Raw genomic sequence first — 25,451 nt, 5'->3', positions numbered from 1 at the left:
TGAAATGCAATAAAACAGGACACATCTAACCAGGACGCTACAGAGAAATCAGTTCAATGAACAAAGCGACAACTTTTATCGATAAAACTGCTAGAAACATCTGCTGGTTGCACAAAACACGAGCGCGTTGCTGCCATCATCTGTTTCCAGACCGAGCTAAAGCCAAAAACTGCCAAATGGCTGTTTACCTGAATGATTCGGTTCCGTAACATGTGCTTAGTACAGCCTGACACCTGTAATCAAGACCTCTCAGGGATGATCAGATGTCAAAATCACCGCCTGCTCCAAATCCCTGTTGCCTCCTGCTGATTTACTGTACACAATGTAAGCCCTAATCCCTGATGTTACACCGGCCTCTCCTCCTCCTCCTCACAGTTGTGTGTTTTGGTTGGCACGGAGATGTTGGCAGTGGGAGCCATTTTTGATTTTATGATCATCCTGTTGGGCTTTAATACAACCGTTTACCCCCCCCCACCCTGTGCTGTTATGGTTGGCCATGCAGGGTCCACTCAGTGCTGTCAGGGCGGTGGACAAACAATGCCACGCAAGACTGAGCCTCAGTATTAATTAGAAAAGGAAGCCCGAGATTTATCGCCTTATGTTTCTGGCTCACATCGCCGAATATGAAGCATTGTTTGTGGAAATATTTCGTCATGTTGTCCAGTTATGATAAGTGTGAGGGCGGAGGCTGGTGCTGACCAGTTAGAAAATGGGTTAGAAATTAGGTAAATAGTGGGTGAATCATGCCAGATCTGTGTTTCCAGTGCTCATTCACTTCTAGGAATAGCATTATTAAGCTTTGTGTATAAATATAGTATATCTGTGGGTCTATACATAGAAATAATTATAGGGTGAACTCATGGGGATTTGTCTAAGTAGTTTTTTTCCCTGCCATTGCACAGCAGGTAAAACCAAAAACCTCCAATCATAATAAAACAGGATGCAGACCTGTCATTATAGGGATCAACCATTTCATCACATCGACCGGCCCAGAGAACAATATTTTTTATCATTTGTTCATTCTCACAAGCAAACCCACAAAAACATGAATGACTCAAACACCACAACTCTCTGGGAAAACAACAAACTGCCAAAGAAAAGAGCAACGAGACAAAAGAGGAGATTGTGCTGAAGTCTGCAGTCCTGAAATTCTACAGGTGATCACACACACACACATACACACACAGAGAGTTTTCTCATGCGATAGTTGAGGACAGAGCTGACCAAAACTAAAACTGTAACAGGGAACAATACTTGGAAGTAGACACATGTACCCGTCGAGCATTCTTAGGAAATCAACAATGCAGAGAGAGAAAAAAAATCCACAAAACAAAACAATCAAACCGCATCTTGACACTAATCAGCCCTGATTGAGACGAGCAGGGATGGGGAACCCAGAGGGAGTGGAGCGGCAGCGTTTTCACGTAATGTTTATGTAACCTCCCCGCTGCCTGCCAGGAGCCACGGGGATGAAAACGTCCAGCTTTGCCATTAGAAGTGGCATTTCTATCCGAGCCGTTTAAACTGTGTCCCAGGCTGAGGGACACCATGAGGGACAGGGTCCCTCTCTTTCCAGGACTTGGGAGTTCATTCAAATCAAAATCTTGAGCACTGAGTCCATGTTCCTGAGCGGTCTCTGTCCTTTACGGATTCCTGTAGTTTGTCTGCAATCCAGTGAATCAAAGTGCTTACTCAGGCCCCCTCACAAATCCTTTTCATATTGTTACCTTTAAGCAAAATATCTGTTCCCCAGCAGACAGATGAGCTCTCTCTACAAAGTTCAACCGGCTGCATTAACCCAAGGCAACATGGTTTGGTTCTGTGACATCTGATGCACTCAGCAGTCTGCTCCATGACAGTGGAGCTACTGAACCAGACTAAGAGACCTGACCCTGTTTGGAGTTCATCAGCTGATTAGAGTGGGAAACCATTAGGTTACAATAGTGAACTGTTTCACTTGTATTCTAATCTTTTGAGAGACTGAATTTGGGGTTTTGATTAAATGTAAGACATAATCATTACAATTAAAAGAAATAAAGACATGAAATATTTCAGTCTGTGCGTAATGAATCTATTTGAACAGAACCACTGAAATAAATGAACTTTTCCATAATATTCTAATATATTGAGGTGCACCTGTATGATGCAGTCCACCTTATGTTGTTCTCAAACTCCAAAACATTTTTGTTGGATTAGGATGTGGGATTGCAGAGCGAGGAGGTGTTAAAGTGCTCTGAATAGAAAAACTATTTTCAGTGTGTACCTGTTCATTTCTACAGTTTTGTGCTCTCTGTCTGATACAATAGAGAGATACATCTTACATCTGATTCTTGTTTTTGACACCTGTTGCTGACCTTGGTGTACATCGTAATCTGTTTCAGCAAGATAAAGGTCACTTGGAGGTGCGATTTGTACTGAGAACCTTCTTAGCAAAGAATAAAAGACAGTCAATCTCAACATCTTAGTTCACCATTCATTATTTTTTAAGTATATATTTTTTTGGCATTTTTGCCCTTATTTGACAGCACATAGTGAGGTAGACAGGAAAGGGGGAGGCAGAGAGAGGGGGAATGACATGCAGAAAAGGTCCGCCCAACACGGGATTCGAACCGGGGACATCTGCGTTGAGGACTGTAGCCTCTACATGGGGCGGCCGCCTTAACCACTGCGCCACGCACCACCCCAAGCTACGTTCACCATTCATTATTGACACACCATTTTACACCAGAACGTATACGTTAACTCATCTTCACAAAGTGTCTTACAGAATTCAGTGTGGCAGGAGAACAGATGTGTCCCTCAGCTGAATCTGAAACTAAGCACTTAAAATCACCATGACAACCTGGGAGTCCAGTTGCACAACCAGCTGATAAAAATCAACTGGTGAGAAAAGTTCTCTGATGTTTCTATCTGTTTATTTCAGATCGATGGACGTTTCTTTCAAAGTCCACTGCATACAGTTTCCACATAACACTTATGCATTTATACACATTTCAACAAGACAAGAAACATCTGACTATTCATTTCAGTTGGTTTCTACATTCTGTCTCCATCTCTGTCTGTACATGGATTTACCTCATCTTCAACTCAAGCATTACCCTACTGATGACAACCTGGTGGCCAGTGGTCAAAGGTTAAGGACACCCTGATGTCACAGAACATATTCTTGGCCACAATTTAAAAATCCATGCTTTGCCTTTTTTGATATAATTATATATGATACAATTAAAGCAGAAGTAAGTGATATATTTGTGTTAATATAAGTCTTAAATAGTTATATCTTCAGACAGCAATCACTTACATAGAGTGTTTGGTCTGAAACACGGGTCTGTCAGTCCCTCTGCTCTGCTCTGAGCCGAGGAGAAAACATTTATCGTATCCTACAGTTTTTATCCAATGAGGAGAGAGAACGGCATGCAGGGCTGTGTGTGCAGCCAAGGAACGCCGTGAATGTGGCGACGTAGGGACGAGGACTGTTATGGTGCGTTCAAGGAAACTCGTATTTTTCCGACCGTGAAGTCGTACCAGTTCGATCTGGTACGAGTTCACCGGTCGGAAGTTACGAGTGGCCGTTATAGTGACTTTCACCGGTAAAACAGGTCCGAAAAACACGAGTGGGTTGCCTGAAACGCTACAAAGTCGTAAGTTGTGACTTGAAGCTGTAATTTACGATTTCAAAAGCCTGCCTGGAACGCAGCATTAGCGAAAACGACCGGACCACTTACTTCTGCTTTAACACTAATCTCTAATAGGATACCATGATAAAGAGAGTACATGATATATCCATAGAGTCAGCGGTCAGCTTCACTGTGGCATCATAATGTGCAGCAACAACAACTTTCAATGCTGTAACTCAGGAAGGAGAGACTGAGCCCGGGCTTCCTGCAAATTGACTGGTTGGCACAAGCACACAACCATAAGGTGGTCGTTCTAGTTTCACAATGCTTTCATCTGGAAAATGGGTATTTCATCATCAAGTGAAAGTCCATGTGAAAATTATTTTACACTAGGGCTGCAACTAACGCTTATTTTCATTATCGATTAATCTGTTGATTATTTAAACGATTAATCGGTTAGTTGTTTGGTCAAAAAAATGTTATAAAATGTTGAAAAATATCAATCAGTGTTTCCCAAACCACAAGATGACGTCCTCAAATGTCTTGTTTTGTCCACAAACCAAAGAGATACTCAGTTTATTATCATAAAGGAACAAAGAAACCAGAAATATTCACATTCACGAAGCTGAAATCAGAGAATTTGGCCCTTTTTCCTGAAAAACACTTTACACTTTACTGTATTGTAAAATGTAAAAGCTGGAAAATGAAGCACCAGTTAGTCTGATGAACTCCCACTCACTGTCTGCTCAATAAACTATGTAAAATATGAGTTCTAGACAAGCAAAGGGGGGACCATCCCACATCGAGGAACAGCCCACTGCTTGATAAAGGAAGAAATACAGTAATAAATGTAGTGTATTCATCTCCGGTTGTAAATCTAAGTCTGGAATGGAAGAAATCCTTTGAAGCTTCAAATGTGGACTGCTTTATGTCTGTGAATTACATTCCTACAGTCAAAGACAGAGGAAGGTTACTCTGCTCTATTCATCGTTTGCCAAAATAAATCCAACAAAACAAGATTTCTGTATTTAAGAAGATGAGCTGTGTGCGAGTGTCTTAATATTTGTGACACATGTGTAGTGTGACAACCTCAATTAAAAGATTACCAGACAAACAACAGAGATCTGGCAACATGAAGAGAAGAAAGTTGATTTCTCGCTGGATTCCTAGTGCTTTCTTTCAGTTCCCAAGCTTCATTTGCTAACTTCAAGCTACATGAGAACAAATGCTTCTCTCTTGCCAGGAAACTCCTTTCAACTAACTGGCTTTCTCCTGCCTGCAGGGAGTCTGAGGGGGTGAGGGAGCCCCAACAATACCTGATCTGAGGGGGACATCAGAGGGATTTAGACCTCATACCAGCTTCCTACATAAACACACATTCACATACAAACTGCTGCCTCACTATGTGAACCGCAACGGGAGCAGGAAAGACTTCAGGAGTTACGTGTGCAGCTTTGAAGCTCCAAGAGGCCGGTGGATCACCAGAGACGGAGGACGGCCTGGGAGGAGAGGTCAAAAGTCTGCTCCAACTTGAATAAGTTGTTAATGTTTGAATAATATCACAAAAGCACCCATACAGCAGCTTACACTGTGACACACACCAGCACTGGATAACAATACGTTTCTGTTCACAGGATTAAAGACACTGCATCACTTGCATTCATGCACAGAAACACATTCCAGATACACCCAGTCAGAGACTAAGACCAAGTGGATGGTCCAGACTGGAACAGACCAGACCAAAACAGCTGGATCTGTCCTAACATGGGGCACACAGGAAGCTCTGACTGCAACCATGGAAACCAGAAGGCATCATATGAGTGGAACGGTGATCAACATATTTGCACACACACACACACATCCAGCCACACTCCTATTGTCTGGAGCTGAGTATTAATACAGTTAAGACCACCCACCCCTCTCCCTGATCAAAGAGGGTGGAGAGGAACAATCCAGCTATTCATGTAATCTTGTATTTAAGTGAGATTTACAAGAAGACAGAGCCACTTTCAGATTTCAACCACACATCACGTTTTGGGATCAAACGAGAGCCCAGTGGCAGAGTGACTCATTAGCAGCACGGCAAAGTCCAGAACACATCCCTTCAGGTCGCTCCTGCTGTTTCCACATTACAGTGAGCCTGTGCTTTTCTTCTCTTGAGAGCACATGGATGTATGTAATAGAGCTGCTCACTCCATGCGCGAAAAAAATGCATATTTATTGTTTTAAAATCTGCAGAGACGTAGAGAATGCTCTGACACAATGACCGCTGGAGGGCAGAAAAATAAATATATCCGCGTGTTGGAAACACTGGCAGGAAAAAGCAGCGGGCACAGGCTGACCTGGGACTCATAAAGTTGCACACACACATACACAGGAGCAATGAGGTATATATGGAGGAATCAGCACTCAACCTTCACTGGACATCATGTTCACATACACATCAGTCATCAGTTGCCTTTAACCTAACTCATAATTTCCTTTCAAAAGCAGGTCAGACCACTGCAGTTCAGCCTTTGTGTTACAACCGATTCCATTTCTGTAATTGCCATTTACCAAAATGTGGTGACAATAGTGTCCAGCACCGATAATGTGTCCCAGTGGAGCCGTAGAGCTGGTTCACACAGCAGGAGTATGGTGGGGTGGCTGGAGTAGGGGGGAGCGGGGGGTGAGACAACAGCCAGTGAGACAATGAGGGGAAAAGTGTGACAGTGCCTTGGCTAGGGGGTGAAATATGGCAGCTGAGGGGACAAACATGCAGGGGAAGGTCTGGGGGGAGAGAAGAAAGTAGAGGAGAGAGAGGAGGAAAATGAAGGAAGCTACAGGAGATGTGGAGAGAGGGGAGGAAAAAGGAGGGAGTGGAAGGAAGAGAAAGGACTGAACTATTGTCTCACGCAGGAACAGACGAGGAGCCTGGTTCTCGAGACCTCGCTGACCTCCGGCTTCCACCGACAGCTTTTAGTCTTCACTCCAAGACAGAAGAGATATCGCATAGATTGGGGTCGAGGCCTTTGGCAATCATGCATCTGGCTGCTTTCTGCTAACTTGTGTCATCATTAAAGAGCTTCTTACAGCTTTTTTATATCTACTGATCATGTTAAAAAGCATACAGCACAGGGTTCACACACATTTGGAATTTCAAAATTCCATACTTTCCCAGACTCTAATTTTCAGAGTTCTTGGTTAAAAAAATTCAAATAATTTGTGACATTTGAGTAATTACATGTGTATCATGTAAATAAATGATACAATTAATCGTTTGTTTTCATTATTCTGAATTTGTATGCCATTATTTCACCAAATAATTTCCAGGAGATTGCAGCTAATAGCACATATAAAATAATTAACCCAAATAACTTCACATAAGACCAAACCCAGATAAGTATTAAGATAAATATATTTCCATACAATAGTTTCCTTTTTCTATACTTTTCCAGACCTGGAAATGTATAAAATCAAATTCCATACTTTCCATACTTGTGTAGGAGCCCTGACAGCAGGACTTCAGCACATGTTCCAATGTGCACTTCAGGATCATGAAGTCTCCACATTGGAGCATCTGCCCATATACTCAATTTTATGCAAACTCTAGGTAAGCTTTCTATGTTGTAGTAAAAATCTCAAAGTGGAAAATTTCATTTTGGCTAAGCCAGAAAAAATGGCTAGTAAAAGTCAATTTAGCCTCTTGCCTTTAAAAGGTTTCCATGGCGTGCGACCTCTGAAATGTCGGAACTTCCTTCCAGCACCTGAACATGAGTCAACAGTATGTACCGTATAACATTGTTGATATAAGATGTGCCAAAAAAATGTAACATTAAGAGGAAGATAAAATCTGAAATTAAACTAAATGAGGATATGAAATATCTACATGTTGACTGACTGTACTGTCATGTAAAGCAATCATTGATCACGCAAATTTAAGAACGTTATTTCCAAATAAGGCTGCAACTAATGATTCTTTCATTCACGGTTATTATTTATTTATTTCATCATATAAGACATATATGGCATAAACTCACAATTTAGAAGCTGGAAAAAGAGAATTTTGAGCATTGACTTAAGATTGCTAAATGAATCTTCTGTATTCAATTGTTGAGAGATTCCTATGTATAAAAAACTAACAAATGAAAACCAAGGTTTTGTTTAGGAACAAAGTAGTGATTTTCTCTTGCTTCCAGGATTCCAGTCCAAACCGGCCGTGTGCTGTCGTCAATGCTCAAATAGAAAACAAACCAGCAAAGCAGTTTGAGACTAAAGCCCCACACAGGATATGACTGCAAGGTCCCAGACTGAGAGGATCATCTCTTCAATATACCCTCCTCAGGGCAACTTATGAAGTGAGGACTAAGAGACCAGGGTGAAGGAAATTGGCATTAGGGCAAATTAAAAACAAGGACACAAAGAGGCAGATGAAGAAAGTGAGTGAGTGCCAGCAGCAGAGGAAGGATCGGTTGAGAGGCCGGCAGAACTAAGGGGATGAAAGCTGAAAGGTGGGAAGTTTGTTCACCGTCTGCGATCCTGAGCCGCATGCGGCCGCAGGTTCTGTCTTGTCAGTGGAACAGTCTTGACACATTGCAGGAAACTTTTATTGTTCTGTACAAGCTGTTTCCCCCTAATAATAAGCGAGAGGACTGGAAGAGCCTTAAGAGGCGGAGGGAGGGAGTGGGGTCCTATTTACTGAGAGACAAATGGCTCAAAACGGTGAGAAAGTGGCCGGCGAAAAAACAAACTAATAAATAGTGTGGGAGAAATGTTGGGGAGTATCAATCATCCTCTAGCACCCGGCCCACTGGCAGCTTTTTGGCCGCTGGCGCTCTGACCTCAATGGAAGGTACACGTTACAGGACTGTATGGCAGGAATAAGTCACGTATACCGTAAGAGCCACTTCAGCTAATCTGATGGAACCAACAAATACTTGTGCCAGATGTATTTGTTCTCCTGAGAGACACTTAGAAAGAAGAATAGACATCAGAATGAATGCCTGACTTTTAAAACAACACAATAAAAACTGATTACTCTGATAAATAAAGGCACGGAATAAAAGAGCACATACTGACTGTATCTGAAATAGTCAAGTCAGTAATCACAGTGATGATGCATTTTTTCCCTTGCAGTTAGAGTGGGGGGGTTGTAGACCACACAGACACTCCACTTATCTGCTGGTTTCATCTTTCATTTCATGAGAGAGACACATCTACAAAGAGTCATGCTCCTGCTAAACATTTACTGTACATCTGCAATTAGTTCACTATAGAAAGCCATGAATAAAATGTATGTTTGATGTTGTTTTTTTCAAATACACCGACAAAGCGTCGTGAGCGTAGAATCACCGCTGCAGCTAACGTATTTTTACAAATTGAGATGAAGATAAATGTGTGTAAATTGTGTTTTCCCAAAATTACACTCAACAAGCGATAGTAGGAATAATGTGCCCTCCTTAGGGACTGTGCCATTTCTAAATGTGGGGCAGATAGCCCAATTAACCCTCTGGATTTCCTGACAGTAATGGCTCGTCCTGGAACTCACTATCGTTAGATATTAATGTTTTAATGCCTTTAACCAGCAGTCCACAGCTTCTCGATTTCAAATTTAGTATGTGTTTTGTTCATTGATTGAATTAAGGCACTTATGGATTTGGGCACTTGCTGTGTGTGTGTGCGTGCGTGCATGCGTTTTGCCATTTTTGTGGTTGGAGGCAGCAGCTAATTGCTCTTTAGTATACAGTGGGAAATGTCTGTTAAGGGAACAGTTAGCGGAGCATGTGAGCAAACTGTTTGACAGATAGTGTGGACAGTTCAGATCACAATAATACAAGTTAAAGCATTTTCCACTGACACACTATCACTTCACTTCCCAATCTGTGGCTATTGGCTGCACTTTGACAGTATGATGTCTAACAGAGAACTGAATGAAAAGTAAAACGTGATGGAATCATTGTAAAAGTTATGCAAAAACTCCAAATCAAGACAGCTGACCTGCCACAAACTGGCAGCTGAATGGAGGGAGGGAGGTGGGGGGGGGTTCTGAAGTCAGGGGCGGGGGCAGGAAACACGGTTTTGTTCATCTTAAGTGCCAGAGGAACGTTCAGAAGGTTTGAGGAAGGTCAAAACACAAAACACTTCAGAGTACAATTCAGCTGGCAGGTCTCTTAAGGACAACTCAGAGGGGGGGGGGGGTCACCTTTGATGCTGGAGCTACTTGTGTACTGCTGAAAATGCAGAACCAATTACTGACTTCTTGGATTTTCATACTGTGACAAATATTAAATCCTTTTGTCTAAGGAAGTAGAATAAGAGAAATGTTTTCCCTCAGCGCCCACACTGTGACTCCTCTTTTCTTCAGATGGTGCGTTGGTATCTGACTGTCGGGGCTCTGAAACAATACAGGCTTCTAGAGCTGGACCCCGGTCAGCCAACCAGTCCAAGCCTGCTGGACCACCCGCTTCGGGGCCTGAATGAGACACAGGTGGGGGGTTTGGGGCTTGTAGGGGAAGGTGAGAGGCTGACTACTGATTTAAAGCACAGAGGACTGAGATGACAAAGTAACTGCAACTTAAGCCCCATACACTGGCTGCAGATTTCAGGACTAGGACTGGAAATAATGATATTTTTTATTATTGGCTGGTCTGATGATTATGTTCCCAACGATAGTCCAGAACCCAAAGATAATCAAATAATGACAACATTATTCCAGGAATGTAGACGTCAGGGGATGCATGCGGGGGTCAGCATGTTCAAAAAATACCAAAAAAACTATAAAACCACTAAACGAATGGACAGAATATGTGAAGACGTGCCTGAGGTGACAATTAAAGGATGCCCAAACAAATAAATAACACTAAATATGGGATCGTCCCGGATGTGAAAATGAAATAGTGCATCCCAATTCAGAATGGGATTTGTCCCATATTTCCGAGTTGTCTTGACGGCAGCATCATCCCAACTGTGACGGGGTAAAACCTGCTGCCATCGCAAACACTTCAATGGTGTCTGCGACAATGACCATTGTTGTAAATGATGTGGGTGAGTGTTTCCTGTGGCGCATGGAGGCCTGTCGGATGTACGGCAGCTACAGGGGAACTACTTCTCCTATTCACTACGAAGCCTGTGATGGCATTTATTTATTACATTGATCAAAATATAGCGCTGATGTGAGTGTGTGTCTTTGCCTATATTGTTGCATTGAGTTATGTGTGCGCGTGTGTATATATAATGAGAAAGAAGCAGTTCAGCATTATTATTATAATTCTTGCTGGTGATATTGTTTTTTGTAACTGAAGAGCTATAGTTTCCATAACTGGCAAACTAAAGGCTGCGTGGCAGCCTTCAGCTCTATGGGCTGTTAAATGCAGGATATCAACTGGACGTGTTACATGTCCATGAGGGTGTTTGTGTGTGGTATTGTACTACTCCTTGTCCTTCCCCTCTGGACAGCAGGAAGCTGAGGAGCGTGCAGGCAGGCAGATACTTGGGCCACCTCCAACAGGAAGTATCTGGGGTGGGTTGAGACTGGACTTGATGTGCTCCATCTTTATTGTATAGGTACAAAACTTTTTTTTTTGTTGTTGTACGTCTGTCGCTCCTTTTGTTTCCTCACTTATGCTGACACACTCTTTGTACTTGCACAGAATAATCTGCTTGTTTTATCAAAAACACAAGAATGTGAGCCACAGAGCGCTGCAGTTCCACGGGAAAGAACATGTGTGCTTTATCACACAAACACAAAGCTGTCTGACACACGAGGCTGCCAATATGGCTGGATAAGTGATTCTGCTATTATTAGAGTATTGTTCAATGATCCACTTTCTAATGGCTAAACCATGGACCTGAAGATGGGATAGGAACAAACACAGAACACCATGACAACGGGAGCTTTCAGACATTCCAGCCTTCTCGAGCCAAGAATTAAATCCAGGGGAAAGATGATGACAAATAGTGCAGTCAGAAAACACTGGACAGCTGTGTGTGTGAAAGAGTGTGCATCAAACTCACCCTTCTCTTCAGGCGGTCCCTCTCCCTCAGTGTCAGTGTGTCAGCCTTGGCAATGACTGGGACAATGTTGACTTTGCTGTGGATGGCCTTCATGAACTCCACGTCCAGAGGCTTTAGACTGAGAGAGAGAGAAAAAGAGAGGAGGAGGAGGAGGGAGAGGAACATCAGAGAAACCAACCGGATTATTTACACAGGATTATCATTCTGACCTTCTCATCATCATAGAAGGAACATGAAAATAGTTTGTTAAAATACACAAAACACAAACACAATTCCCACAGCTGCCTTTTTTTTGAAAGATCCATAATAAGGAAGCTCTGCCTTGCTCTTATCATTTGTCTGCTGGTGGAGTGTTAGAGTCAACATGATCATATCTAAAAATAATTTTAAATACCCAAAGTAATATGTCATTTTGAACTATAAACTATGTACTGTATTTTTCATTCTCTTTCTTTCTGGTGATCTTTGGTGATGAACAACTTCTACTTCAGCTGACAGTTGGTGTGTGTGGAAGCAGTCGTTTGTCTGTTTGTTTACCCATGTCCGAATGGAGATATGAAGTAGAAGCAGCAGTGAACCCTGTTGTCCACTATATGTCTTCGGTTCAGCCCGCTCTCATCGTGGAGGTAACGTTCAAACTGATTGTCGATGTACTGGATGATGGTCTTGAAGCTGAAACAAGAGAGACAGAGATAAGCCTCCTTCATCACACAGAACAACCACTGCAGCACTATTTTACATTAACACAGATAATGATGTTGCTAACATCAAGCGCAGGAAATCATTCATCAAGTCCTTTGTAAAGGAGAGCCTGCAACCCTAGCCCTGTAGTTATGTAACTTGCGTGATAAAGTTAAGGGAGTTGTTTTCAAGGTAAATTCATGCAAAACCGCTGATGCATGTTCCCAGCGTGCGCAGTTTTTCAGCAAGCAGTCTCTGCATTTACTTCGAAAACAACTCAGTCTCATAACGTTCCATTATTATCTCATAGCGTGGTGAATGTGCAGGTCACAACTTGTCCATGAGAGCATTTTGGAGTAGTTGGATTGTGTATTTGATGAGTTTGATGAGGGAAACCAAGAAATCCCAAGAGCCTCCGTAGCGTAGATCTGAGCAGCTCATGGCTCTGCTCCGCCGTTCTAAAAATAGCTTGCACCAACAACTAAAGGTAACGAACCTACTCCTAAAACTATAGGGATTATGGCAATGGGCCAATTTGCCAAAATGTTGAACTATCCCTTTAACCGATGAAGGTATTAGATTATATTCTGGGCAGACAACACAGCATGAAAATCAACAAGTGTGCAGTCAATAACAAATTCCTTCTCAAGTTTAGCTCAATGTATTTGCTTCTGAATGTTTATAATTTCATATTGAGTGGACAACAATGGACAAATTCTGCAGAGAGAAAGCAAAGAGGAAGTGACTGTTCTTCCTTTACTTGGCCTCTATTACAGTGTTGTACTTGGGTCCGGCAGAGTGAAATACAGCTATGCCAGGACAACCCACAGGAAATCGAGCTTGGACACAGAAGCTACACTGACACCACCTGTTAGAGGATGCCACACAAGTAAACACACACGTGGGCGTGGACCAATAGTTCAAAGAAGTCAAGACGTAGGGAATGTGGAGAGAGGAGAGGGAGGAAACAGGGAGTTTGGATGAAATTTGAGAAAGTGAGTTGCTGAGGACAGGAGGGAAGGATGAGACAGCACGCTGGACAGGAAAACATGTCCCACGTTTGTTATCAACTCCTCCACAGCGCGCACACACACAAACACACACCAGTCCTGGCTGTTGATGGCGTCGCCGTATCCGGGGGTGTCGACCACGGTGAGGCGGAGCTTCACCCCTCTCTCCTCGATCTCCACGGTGGACGCCTCGATCTGCACCGTCCTCTCTATCTTCTCTGTGGAGTGGAGCACAAGAATAATTAGTGGTTGCACAACAGCCAAGACACCTCAATGACCGCGTGGATCGTCAGCACTGATATCAACATGTCAGCATGAACTACACGCTCACACATGATGCACCACAGACGTCGAGAGGGCGGATACGACTTAAAAAATAAAATCATGGTTATTGTCATCTAAAAAAAAAGGGAGGGCCTGGGTGACTGTTTTCAAACCAGAACAAGTGCTAATCTAAGTCAACTCATAAGAAGGGTAGGGTCTTATTTTGAGACTAATGCATTCCCAGCATTCCTCCTGAAATACTGCTCTGCTGGAGATATTGCAGCAGACATTTCTGTCTTATTACACTGTGCATATTTGTGTATATCCATGCAATTGTGTGTATGTGTGTGTGAGTGTACTGGGGGGTATACCTGCGGCACCAGGAATGTAGCGTTCAGGGTAGAGATCAGTCAGAAACAGGCTGTTTATAAGTGTTGATTTGCCCAAACCAGACTCTCCTGACAATCAGAGAGAACAGATAAATCAAGCTCTGCTCTCAAATGATATTTTACATCTGGTGTCATATTCAGTTAACAGTGTGAATGTGATCACTCACCTACAACCATTAGAGTAAATTCAAACCCCTTTTTCACAGATTTCCGGTGCACTTGGTTTGGGAGGTTGGCAAAACCTACGTAACCTGCTGCATCTGGGAACTGTAGAGGACAGAGAGACACACATGGTTCAAAAACACAGGTCGGAAAAATATGACGTAATTCAAGTGAAAGTAACTGGGTCATTTGGTGTGATTTTCCACATTTATTCCTTGTTTCTTTAGCTTGGTAAATGTGCTAACCAACTCCTCTGAGGTGTGCTGTAGCCTATGCGTAAAGGTGTAAGTGAGATTGATGATGATGCATATCATTAAGAAATTCCAACAGCCAATAAAGCCTTGCTATAAAACACTTGCATTTATACAGGATATCCTCTCTGGATGCCTGTGGACGTGTGTGTGCATGAGATTACAAGTACGACAAGTCTTAATCACCACTGCCTTATTAGAAACCCCTCCTGTAGACTCCGCCCACTTATCACAGTTTACAATAAAAACTGTCTTGTGATTCTGTGAGTCTGTCTGTTACTCACCTTCCCTTTTTCTCCAGATTGAGACATTGCTACTGTTTACTGGACGTCTGATAGATCTGTGGGGAAACATAGACACAGGAGTAAATGAAACCAGAAAAGTCAATTGTGAAGACTAAACTCCCCCTCCTGCTCGTAAACCACTTCTAGGATTAACAGTTTCCCAAGAATTCACTCACAAAGTTTGTTAAACTCAAGTTATCTCATACTCTTTGTATTGGAATGTATTGGTCATATTTTTTCATTTTAAGTAATTACTTATTTTTGATTATGTTTTCAACTACCAACCAATGTGAGAAAGTATATATAGCCAATATTTTTTTTGTCAGTCAGGTGTTACTACGATGTCGTGGGTGGGCATTTGGATTATTTGGGTCGGCAACAACAAATGTTGGGGGGGGGTCTTTAGAGAAACACACAGCTTACAAAATGTGCAAATTCGTACAGCATGGGAAACTACAACTTATAAGAACTAAAATTACATAAAACTATTAACACTGGGGCGTCGTGTAGCTCAGTGGGAAGAGCAGTCCTATCCACTAAAGGATAAAAAAAATATATGGTGATTTTTTCCGAATTTTGATTGGATTCGCAGATGAGCCCTCTGGGTGGGCCTCACCCTCCCCAGACCACCCCTAGATATGCCCCTGCAGTGTAGAGAGACAGGAAAGCAGGGAGAGAGACTGTGGGAATGACATGCACTAAAGATTGTCTCGGTCTGGAGTCGAACCGGCGATCAGCGCTTCAGGCATATCCAACGTGGGATGTGCTCTCTAACCACTCGAACAACAAGACGCCCAAAAGTGTGTTAATTTGTCCAAACAACCAACTCCGGCTTCTAACACACACTCGTCCTGTCTAAGTTTGACTCTTTTTTTTCTTACGATCCTGAAAATATTATTGCTACTAACCTGTTGTATTAAAAAACATTTTTTGACAAATTAAAGCAGAAGTAAGGAATCCGGTCGTTTTGGCTAACTTCCTGCCAGCAAATGGAGTTAGCAGTCCCCGCCCTCGTCCCTACGTCACCGCATGCATGCGCCGTTCTCTCTCCTCATTGGATAAGGGTTGTAGGATACAAGAAAAGTTTTCTCCTCGGCTTACAGCAGAGCAGAGTAACTGACAGACCCGTGTTTCGGACCAAACACTCTATATTAGTGATTGCTGTCGGAAGATATAACTATTTAAGACTTATATTAACACAAATATTCCGCTTACTTCTGCTTTAAGTATCTGACAAATATGGTGGGTCATATAACATTCATAACAAAAAAAAACAACTTTTTTCTCAAACAAGAATCAAAACCAGACACCACTTATGAATATTTATGCAAGTGTATAGGCGCGTTTCCACTGCAGGAACTTCGGGGTAATTTTACGGGGCCAGCCCCGTAGGTGCGTGTTTCCACTGCAGGAACCTCCCCCACAGGGCCATTTACAGGAACTTTTACAGGGGCCAACGGAGTACCTACTCCAGGGTAGGTACTCCGTTCGGCCCTGAAAAGCTCCCGGGTGGGGCTCGAGGTTAACCCGGCGCTGATTGGCTAAAGCTAGAGCAGGCTCTGACGCTACCAGAAAGCACCAAAACAACCGGCATTTTTAAAATGGGGAGCAGAAGGGGAGCATTATCCTAGCAGACACCGCTGTAAACAACAAGAAAACAGCAGGAAGATGTACACAAATGGGCCAACGATGAGGTGCAGACATTGATTGCAGTCTACAGCACCGAGGAGATTCAGAGGGGGTTTGAGTCATCGCGGCGAAATGAAAATATCAGCGCACCTCGACACACTGGGGATCCATCACGCCGCAAAACAATGCCGTGAAAAGTTAAAAAAAAAAAAAAAAACTCAAGCAGGATTACAATCAGCCGCCATGTGCACAAACACACACACCAGAAACACGCCTACCGCCTCAGCTCCTTCCATCCTTCTTCGTTGTTATGATTTTTGTGCATGTGCTTGTGACCTGCCTGGGTGACGCACAACGATTAAGCGGCGATCGAAACTCATGACGTCGCCGCGGGGTCCGACTCTGCAGTGGAAACACGACCAGTGAGAGGGCCGAGTGAGAGGACGGTTCCTGTAGAAGTTCCTACCCCCTCCCTTTACCAGGAACTCCTGCAGTGGAAACACGGCTTATGTCGGCCCTGCCCTCCAGCACTATCACACGGAAAGAGCAAAGATTAAAAGCTCTGGCAACAAGCTTGTTCCCAGCCTCCCATTAACCTGTTCCAGTCTAGTGTAGCCTGCCCCATGCTCCTGCCCCAGTCTACGGCCCTGTGCAGACGACAGGGCAACAACCCCGCTTGATAAATTAGCTACATAATGACTGAGCAGGAAGAACAGCTCCATTTTATCACCAACACACTGGCCCTTGACAGGTGGAGTGTGATAAGCATTAGAAGGAGGCAGGCTGCGATGTACTGCCAAGTGGAGATGCACTCTGCTTACGTAATGTTAGTTGAGGGGGAAATAGGTGGTATGGGAACCTGAACTGACCTTCCTCCATTGGCATGGGACAAACACACATTTGTGGTCACTTGGGGAACCATCTCACACTGTTCAATGCATTAGATGGTAGTCAGGGGGCCCTCTGTATCTACATGAAAGTGGGCAGAGATCTCTCATACTGACAGGGTGGTTTCACCAAGCCTTCAAGGCAAACAATGGCTGTTTATCCCCCCTGGTTCCTGAAGCCTTTCCTATACAGGGCAGCTCCGCTGAGGGAGGAGGGGGAACACGTGCCTCACCCCCTGACCACTTTCAGCACCGGCCACATGCAGGACAACAAGGTGAGAGAGCAGCCACTCAGGGTGGAGGAGTGCCGGTTCAGGGGCCAAGGGGCCACAGGTCAAAGGGATAACCCAGTCAAAACAATGGAGGGGGGATCAGGCCTCGTCAGGAGAAATATAATCAGTCATATAATGAACGGGCACCAAACCTAAGTATTAGAAAAACCACAAAATAGTTAACTAGTTTAAGGTCATTTTGTAAAATAAAAACACCCTAAATTCACTGTTTGAATGAATCTTTTTCATTATTTTTACAACACTGTGTAAAATCAAATATAGTCAAAATATAATTACATTACTCATTATTTACACAAAATAATATAGTAAAAGAGACCCTGAGGAGTTTGCTTTTGGTTATAAAAGAGTCTCATACATTTCCCACACTTGTTAATGGGTCCATTTTCTATAAATATATCGTTTTGTCTTTATAGTTATTTTGTTATTATTATTTAGTGGTCGACTCGCCCAGCATTTCCCAGTTTCGGTTTCCCGGACGCTGCCCGGCGGGTCATGGGAATAACACAGCTGAATCGCCGTTTATGGTCGGAACTACGACGGACCCTGATCGTCTTCGAACCTCTGACTTTCATTCTTGATTAATGAAAACATTCTTGGCAAGACATCCGTCTTGTGCCGGTCCAAGAATTTCACTGTGCGTGCGGAGGCTCATGGGAAATGTAGTGTGAAAACACTTTGCTTTCCAAAACTCCTCGTTGTCCCTTTAAACCAGTATGGCATTTACCTTTATTTTGGCACTTTTTTGCCAATATGGTTCCGACATAATCTTTTTTGGAAAGTGACGGTATTTAGGAATCATGACAAATAATTAAGTGTGGCATTTAATACCGAGGTTAATTGTGAAAACAAGTAATGGTGACATCCATATCCATATCAGTGGAGATATCATCTCCTTACTAAATATGTGCAAATCTATGGAGCACATGTCGAGATATTTCATTTAAATAGATGAACTCAGACCTGTTTTTGGCACAAGATGAAAAGTAAAGGCATCAGCAAAGTCATTAAGATTCATCGTCCATCTCTATCACACTTCAAAAGAATTCATCCGACAGCTGTGCAGGCATGTAACCCTCCCTGTGACACTAAAAAATAAGTCATGCATTTAGGACAGCGATGGACCAGCCCATCATCCAGCATTAAAATTAAAGCAGAAGTAAGTGGTCCGGTCGTTTTCGCTAATGCTGCGTTCCAGGCAGGCTTTTGAAATCGTAAATTACAGCTTCAAGTCACAACTTACGACTTTGTAGCGTTCCAGGCAACCCACTCGTGTTTTTCCGACCTGTTTTACCGGTGAAAGTCACTATAACGGCCACTCGTAACTTCCAACCCGTGAACTCGTACCAGATCGAACTGGTACGACTTCACGATCGGAAAAATACGAGTTTCCTTGAACGCACCACCAACAGTCCTCGTCCCTACGTCGCCACATTCACGGCGTCCCTTGGCTGCACACACAGCCCTGCATGCCGTTCTCTCTCCTCATTGGATAAAAACTGTAGGATACGATAAATGTTTTCTCCTCGGCTCAGAGCAGAGCAGAGTGACTGACAGACCCGTGTTTCAGACCAAACACTCTATGTAAGTGATTGCTGTCGGAAGATATAACTATTTAAGACTTATATTAACACAAATATATCACTTACTTCTGCTTTAAGACAATACTAAATGTGTTTTCATTATTAATGAACATCTAACGGAGCAGCCCACACAGGCATATCCATTAGTATCACACACACAGCCCGACTATTATTCCCCGACAGGCTCTGTGGGAACCTGCATTAGTGCAGCAGCAGATTAATTAAACCGTTCCAATATCGCAGTTGTAATATCACAAAGACAACGCTACAGGACAGACGAGGGGGAGGCACACTTCAATAATACGCTCTTAATAATGGCCATTTAATCGGCCAGGCTGCTGAGCTGCTTACACACACATACACACAGCCATCAATGGGCCAGACGTGAGGGGAGATTAAACAGTTTGGGCCAAAAGGGAAAAATGCCACCTTAGTTAATCCAAAGTTCTTGGCATGTAATGCATTTACAGTTGATTTATTGGCTGGAGAAACGCCATGAGAAGAACTATGTACCTTCCTGACAGGCAGTGTCAAGGGTCCACACACACCAGCTCTCCGTGGATTAAGGGCTTTCAGACCTTACTGGAAACACTGAAGCAATAATTCCATGCCATGGAGATTTAACAAACTCGGTGGCATCACAACAATTATGGTAATTTACTGGCAAGTGATCACAGCAACAGGAACGCCTGAGCTGCTTAGCACTATAAAGTGATGTTTGGCACATGTAAAGACACAGAAATGCACAAACACACAATTTTAAGTCACCATTGGGGACCAAAAGGTACAAGTGGTGGGCATCAGTAATTAAGACATGATACTAGTTTTTAAGCTGTGCCTAGCTGTGACTTCATAATATGAGCCAACAGGGAGGGAGGGAGCCACAATAGGCGGAATGAGAAAGCCTTTCAACCATGAGGAAACCAGCAGGCTTGTTCATAACACACACAGTGTTTAAAGCACAGGATGGACCATTTATGATGATGGAGACAGGAGAGGAAATGACTAGAGCACAGTTTACAGAAACTAAACTGTTATTCTAACACTGTACCGCTCACACAGCTGTTCTGCAGTACAATGAAGAAAATCTAATGATAATAAATAAAACTGAGGTGTCATTTTTTGTTTCTCTTCCTGCACCTTTCCTGGCATGACGATGTGTCATCATTAGGTAAGGGTGAGAATAAATCAAATTAATAAATATTGAGATAAATGAATGATAAAATTGAATCATACTGTGATTCTCTAGTATGTTTTGAAATAATTAGTCCAATAACTAAATGGGCAGTCTCAATCAAAGTGTATTCAGATTGCTTCAGAAACAATAATGGCTTTGATCCAGTTTCTTCAGTGTGACAGTTCGATGTTTTACTATTTTGTCTATCACTGTCAACAATGAGAAGATTATATTGTTAGATAATTTGCTGGATTAGCCAGACACACACGATTCTGGATCTATCAATTTTCTCTCTGTTGAATTTCCAGATAAAGAACACCTTCACAATTTACATCATCAATAAAATGATACATACTCTAAGAGTCTGTAGATTCATTTGATCCAGTTTCTTGATTAACAGTTTGAACTTAAAAGCATCAAGAAAACATTAATAGATGCCCATCATCATTATTCTGACTTCTTTCCCATCATCACAGTACAATAGGGGGAGGATTTTGTTTTGTAATGTGCTTCTTCCTCCAGTTCTTCACAATAAAGATATCTTGCTGTGGTACATCATCATTCAGACCTCTGACACAATACTGCATGTCCACTTGAGTTTGTCAGTGTGAATCAAGTTTTGTGTTTCCATTCACACCACACAAGGAAACATCACCATGTAGTTTATAGTGTAAGACAGATGCCTTCCCCTGCGCTCACTGTGTCTGCCAGTGTTTGTGATATAGGGTCGGAGGAAGGGGAAAGGTCAGAGAGCGGTGACGATGCTGGGTCACAGACTGGAGACGTCTTTCAGTAGCAAGAGATGTTTTCTTTCTGATATCAAATTGATCTGCATCCAACTGTGTGAAAAAGCAGAGTTGTTTCTGAAGTAAAAGGGCAGCTGCCAGCCTGAGATTAGCCACAGCTCAGCCAGTCTGCCATGGTGCCCATACTGTTCCCCACTCAGCAACAAAGGAAGTGAAATATACACGTTTTCACTGAGCCAAAAACACAAGCAAAGATGGATGATAATCCTTCAATAGTGGCCCTCCGCCACATCTTAGACAGACACATAATGAGAGTACGGTATTGTTTCCACACTGTTATTGTGAAGTTGTCTAAACATGAAATTTATTTTGCACAAATGTGCTTTACAATCAAAAGGTCAAGGAGTGATCGGATGTTAGAAGGCGATTTCAGAAGTCAGGAATGTTACACAACGAGGAATGTACAGGAAATCTGTGAAAGTCAGTGCTTTGAACGCCACATCTGATGCAGATTTAATATGACACTGATTACTGATAGGCAGTCAAAAGCACTGAGTCATTCAAAGTAAAACGGCGCAGGGCTTAGTAAATCACAGTAGGATATGTTTACATGGACAATTGTGCCACATAGTTAAAAACAATATAAAACAATGCTTAAGTCACTGGCCGGGGGAATTGTGTGAAGGCCTCTGGGTCTGTAACAGTGAGATGTCCACCACACCCAGTCTGTCTGTCAGACACTGACTGAGTTTACCAAACATCATCTGAGGCACTGACAATACACTTTTCAACCTACACCGCTTAGTTAAACAGCGTAGCTCCTTTAAAAGTCATTTTCCTCTTTAAAGACACGTTTGACAGAGAATCTGAGTGCAACACAGCACTGAAACTTTACATGTCAAACTTTAGCATGCAACAGTTGTTACCGCGGCTGGTGTCCTGTTGCCAGCTCGGCTTCAACTGACGCTCCGCTGTGTCTCTCTCGCCCTGCTTCGGCTCAACCCAACAGCTCGTTTTTATAAAGGAAAAAACACAACAACAAACCACTGAGCAGTGCCTTACCTCAGCGTAAATTTGAGATAGCCTAATGTTAATCAACAGGCGTTTTTTTTTTTGCCTCTCGCCACTGTCCCAGCCCAGGAAGGGAAACCCGGAAACCGTTCCCTCGAGTCCGCCCTCGTCCCCGAAGCGTCTCTCGTCCAGCGGCTGTCGTGCTGCGCCACCTACGCCATTATGGCTCAACGTCAGGAAGGCTGAGCCGTAGAAGAGCATTGCTGGTCAGGTTCAAGATGGCTGCCCAAGTAATACAGTTTCTTTACCCACTTACTCTTTGACCGCTGACATTTTTAACTTCATGGAAAATGTAGCCTATGTCAGCGATGTAATAGCTACATGGCTAAACTCAGCATACTGCTCATGAGCAGGCTACACATTTGAATTAGTTTTCCTCGATATTTTCTTTTTATGTCGCTTCAAATTTGTCCACTCATGACTTCATCACCCTATAAGTCTATTGACAGTGTTAATTAACTAATGAATAGGCTATAATTGCCCTACAAACACAATAACAACTTGTCGGCGAGCATATTATGTTTTTCTCTGTTAACTAGGCTACCAAACAGTCGAATATAAGAAAAAGTGGCAGTTGTTTAAATGAATGCTCATTTTCCATGAAAATTTTAACAATGTCTGGTTCTCAAAGGAGTAGCCTATCTAGGCCTAATTAATAGGCTAATTCCAGTAGCCTATTTTTGAATTAATTTCGAATCATTTTTGAAGTTCAGACTTTTGGTTTTGACAAACATTTTTGTTTTGAAGTAGCCTAGTCACTTTGGACTCATTTGTGAAGGCAATTCTAACGTTGTGATTTACAAACCAATAGGCCTAGCCTATTTCTTTAAAAAAAAAAAAAAAAGGGGGGGGGGGGCACCAGCAGATCAGTTCATAATGTAAAATGGTCATGGTTGCTGTCATGTTTTGTTATTAACCTTTTTTTTATTGTCATTATTTAAATAGCCCAATTACCCAACCCTAACATCTCCCACTGTGCTCCTTCATGTGGCCTACTACAACTAGGCCTATTTCAGCTACACATCAATGAAGACAAAACATAAAATAAAACAAAACAAAAAATAGACACAGAAAATGGCAAAGTCAATACAACAAATAAATAAAATAAGCACTGAAATAAAAAGATTAAAAGTAGTCATAGTTTATGCTTGAAAATAACCTCCTCAACCAGTAAGTGCTGTAAGATTCATGCATGAATCACGCATGGTCATGGTCGAGTCATTTGACAGTCATTAGGCAAATTGCCTAAGGTTTAAACCTATGATGAGCTTTTACAATGTGCTTATAGAATGTGTAAATTTTGAACAAAACGCTGAAATAAGGGAACGTGCCAAGACAAACAAAATTGGACAAACGTAAGCTACTGTTTGAATAAAATTAGGCCTATATGCAAATATGGAGGGCGCATAACCACACACCCCACCCCAAAAAGTTAAATCTACCTATATTAAAAAAAATAAAAAAGATTTTTAAATAATTCTCAAGAACATACAATACATACAATACTATCAAACTAACCTAAAGTTATGTTAAGGTTTCTGTAGAGATGAGTGAAACAGAAAAACTGCGGATTCATGTCTGAAAAATGAGCTTCAAATATAAAGTGAAAGCGTTCAAAAGGAGCATTATATGTTTCTTTTCTTTTCCCTCATGTTTCGGCATTTCGTGTCAGCCAGTTAAGAGCCTCGTGCATATCACAATGGGTGTGAAATGGCTATTTTAAGCCGTGTATGGGCGCATACAGACAGGTGGAATTAAACTCCATGTCTGAAAAATCAATAACAGCCGCTCTGATTCACCAAACCCCAGCACTTCAGCAGCTCCATCCCCTTAAAGCACTCCCCGTGCGCCGTCACCCGTCTCCTGCCCCCCTTCTATTCATTGTAAATAACTGTTCAAACGCACAATGCGCTCTGGACCGCTTTATTCAGTCGCCCAACTTCCCTGTGTTTTCATTGGTCCCTCGAGGATGCGGCGACAGCTGATTGGATGAAAGTTTCTCCTCCAGTTTTACACTCCCCCACCCCACTGATATTCGTGGTTCGGTGCTACGTTGATTCCAGTTGTTTTCACATCCCCTAACAAACAAAGAGACCCAGAGCTGCTGCCGCTTTCAGCTCCCAGTAGTGATGCGCAACTAAGGACCGACGCTCCTGAACACCGAGGCGAGAGCGAAGAAGTGCAGAGCAGAGCTACACCTGTCTGTGGAGAGGAGGGCACACGGGGAGAGTTTGCAAAGTTTTTCACAGATCTGAGTGTGTAAAGAGCGAAAATGGTGTCGGCCGGTCTGGAGATCCTGGGACTGGCGCTGTGCGTAATTGGCTCGCTCCTGGTGATGGTTGCGTGCGGACTGCCCATGTGGAAGGTGACGGCTTTCATCGAGGCCAACATCGTCGTGGCTCAGACCATCTGGGACGGCTTGTGGATGTCGTGTGTTGTGCAGAGCACGGGGCAGATGCAGTGCAAGGTACACGACTCCGTCCTCGCCCTCACCCACGACCTGCAGGCGGCCAGAGCGCTCACCATCATCTCCTCGGTGATGGGCGTGCTGGGGCTCATGGTGGTGATCGCCGGGGCGCAGTGCACCAACTGCATCCGCGCCGAGTACGTCAAAGCCCGGGTGGTGAACGCCGGTGGAGTCATCTACATCATCAGCGGCGCGTTCTTTCTGGTGCCTCTGTGCTGGATGGCCAACAACATCATATCGGACTTCCACAACCCGCAGGTGCCTGCATCCAAGAAGAGGGAGATTGGAGCCGCCCTGTACATCGGCTGGGCGGCCACGGCGCTGCTGCTGATCGGAGGAACGCTGCTGTGCTGCTCCTGTCCCTCCAGCGGGAACTCGGGATACTCTGTAAAATACGCACCGACCAAGAGAGCAGCCACGCAGAACGGGGACTATGACAAGAGGAATTACGTGTAGCGCCATGGCTGGTGTAGCAGGCGGTGCGTAAAAGTGACCAGCAGCTTTTGAAAAGTATTTTTTGTTGTCGTTGTTTTGTTTTTGTTTTTATCGGACGTTATCTTTGCACCTGCAGTTTTTATTATTATTAGAAATCTGAACTTTTGAAAATCAATACAAGCACCTGCTGGTGTTTTTACCTTTAATACGCTCGGACCGCAAATTCACAAATCCTTTTTGTATCTACAGGAGATTTTTTTTAAAAGACTATCAGCCACCAGAGGTAGACAAAAAGGAGTATCTTTGTTAGGTACCTGCTTTTATAAGTCTTCGAAATGATTAGTGTTTTGAATTGTTTACTATAACTACAAAGTTGTTCTGTTCTAGAGGAACTCTTGCCATGACTTTACATATAGGCTACACTGTTCTTTTGCCTTGATGTGCATTGTCAGCACAAACGCGTAAAGGCTACAGTAACTCCGAAATGATTGCATCGCCTTCCGCGGAACGACGCCG

At 43.1% G+C, this 25,451-nt stretch overlaps 2 protein-coding genes across 3 annotated transcripts in view; one reads left to right on the top strand and one right to left on the bottom strand.

The window, feature by feature from the left end:
- The window catches only part of LOC146981827 (septin-2), a 30,680-nt gene extending 8,505 nt beyond the window's left edge, over nucleotides 1–22,175 (bottom strand). The window contains exons 1-7 of one of the 2 annotated variants that reach the window (XM_085787385.1): nucleotides 22,025–22,175; nucleotides 14,651–14,706; nucleotides 14,121–14,220; nucleotides 13,936–14,022; nucleotides 13,395–13,518; nucleotides 12,147–12,281; nucleotides 11,610–11,727 (exon numbers count right to left, since the gene is read on the bottom strand). In XM_085787385.1, coding sequence (XP_085643511.1) covers nucleotides 11,610–11,727; nucleotides 12,147–12,281; nucleotides 13,395–13,518; nucleotides 13,936–14,022; nucleotides 14,121–14,220; nucleotides 14,651–14,677 — 591 coding nt within the window. In that variant the 5' untranslated portion in view covers nucleotides 14,678–14,706; nucleotides 22,025–22,175. Of the gene's footprint in view, nucleotides 1–11,609; nucleotides 11,728–12,146; nucleotides 12,282–13,394; nucleotides 13,519–13,935; nucleotides 14,023–14,120; nucleotides 14,221–14,650; nucleotides 14,707–21,888 lie in introns of both variants that reach the window. The other variant, XM_085787384.1, reaches the window with a different exon arrangement.
- A 1,907-nt stretch (nucleotides 22,176–24,082) lies between these two features.
- On the top strand, nucleotides 24,083–25,191 carry cldn5a (claudin 5a). Its single transcript, XM_085787383.1, has one exon. The coding sequence runs from the start codon at nucleotides 24,306–24,308 to the stop codon at nucleotides 24,954–24,956; it is 651 nt and encodes a 216-aa protein (XP_085643509.1). The 5' UTR covers nucleotides 24,083–24,305; the 3' UTR covers nucleotides 24,957–25,191.
- The last annotated feature ends 260 nt before the right edge of the window (nucleotides 25,192–25,451 follow it).

The sequence above is a fragment of the Trachurus japonicus genome, chromosome 9, assembly GCF_045865225.1.
Source record: "Trachurus japonicus isolate A0001 chromosome 9, Traja_1.0".
NCBI lineage: Eukaryota > Metazoa > Chordata > Actinopteri > Carangiformes > Carangidae > Trachurus > Trachurus japonicus.
This window is presented reverse-complemented; position numbering and strand designations above follow the sequence as displayed.

Excerpts from the sequence above, each read along its gene's own strand:
- cldn5a (XM_085787383.1), top strand. The coding sequence starts at position 24,306 with ATGGTGTCGGCCGGTCTGGAGATCCTGGGACTGGCGCTGTGCGTAATT.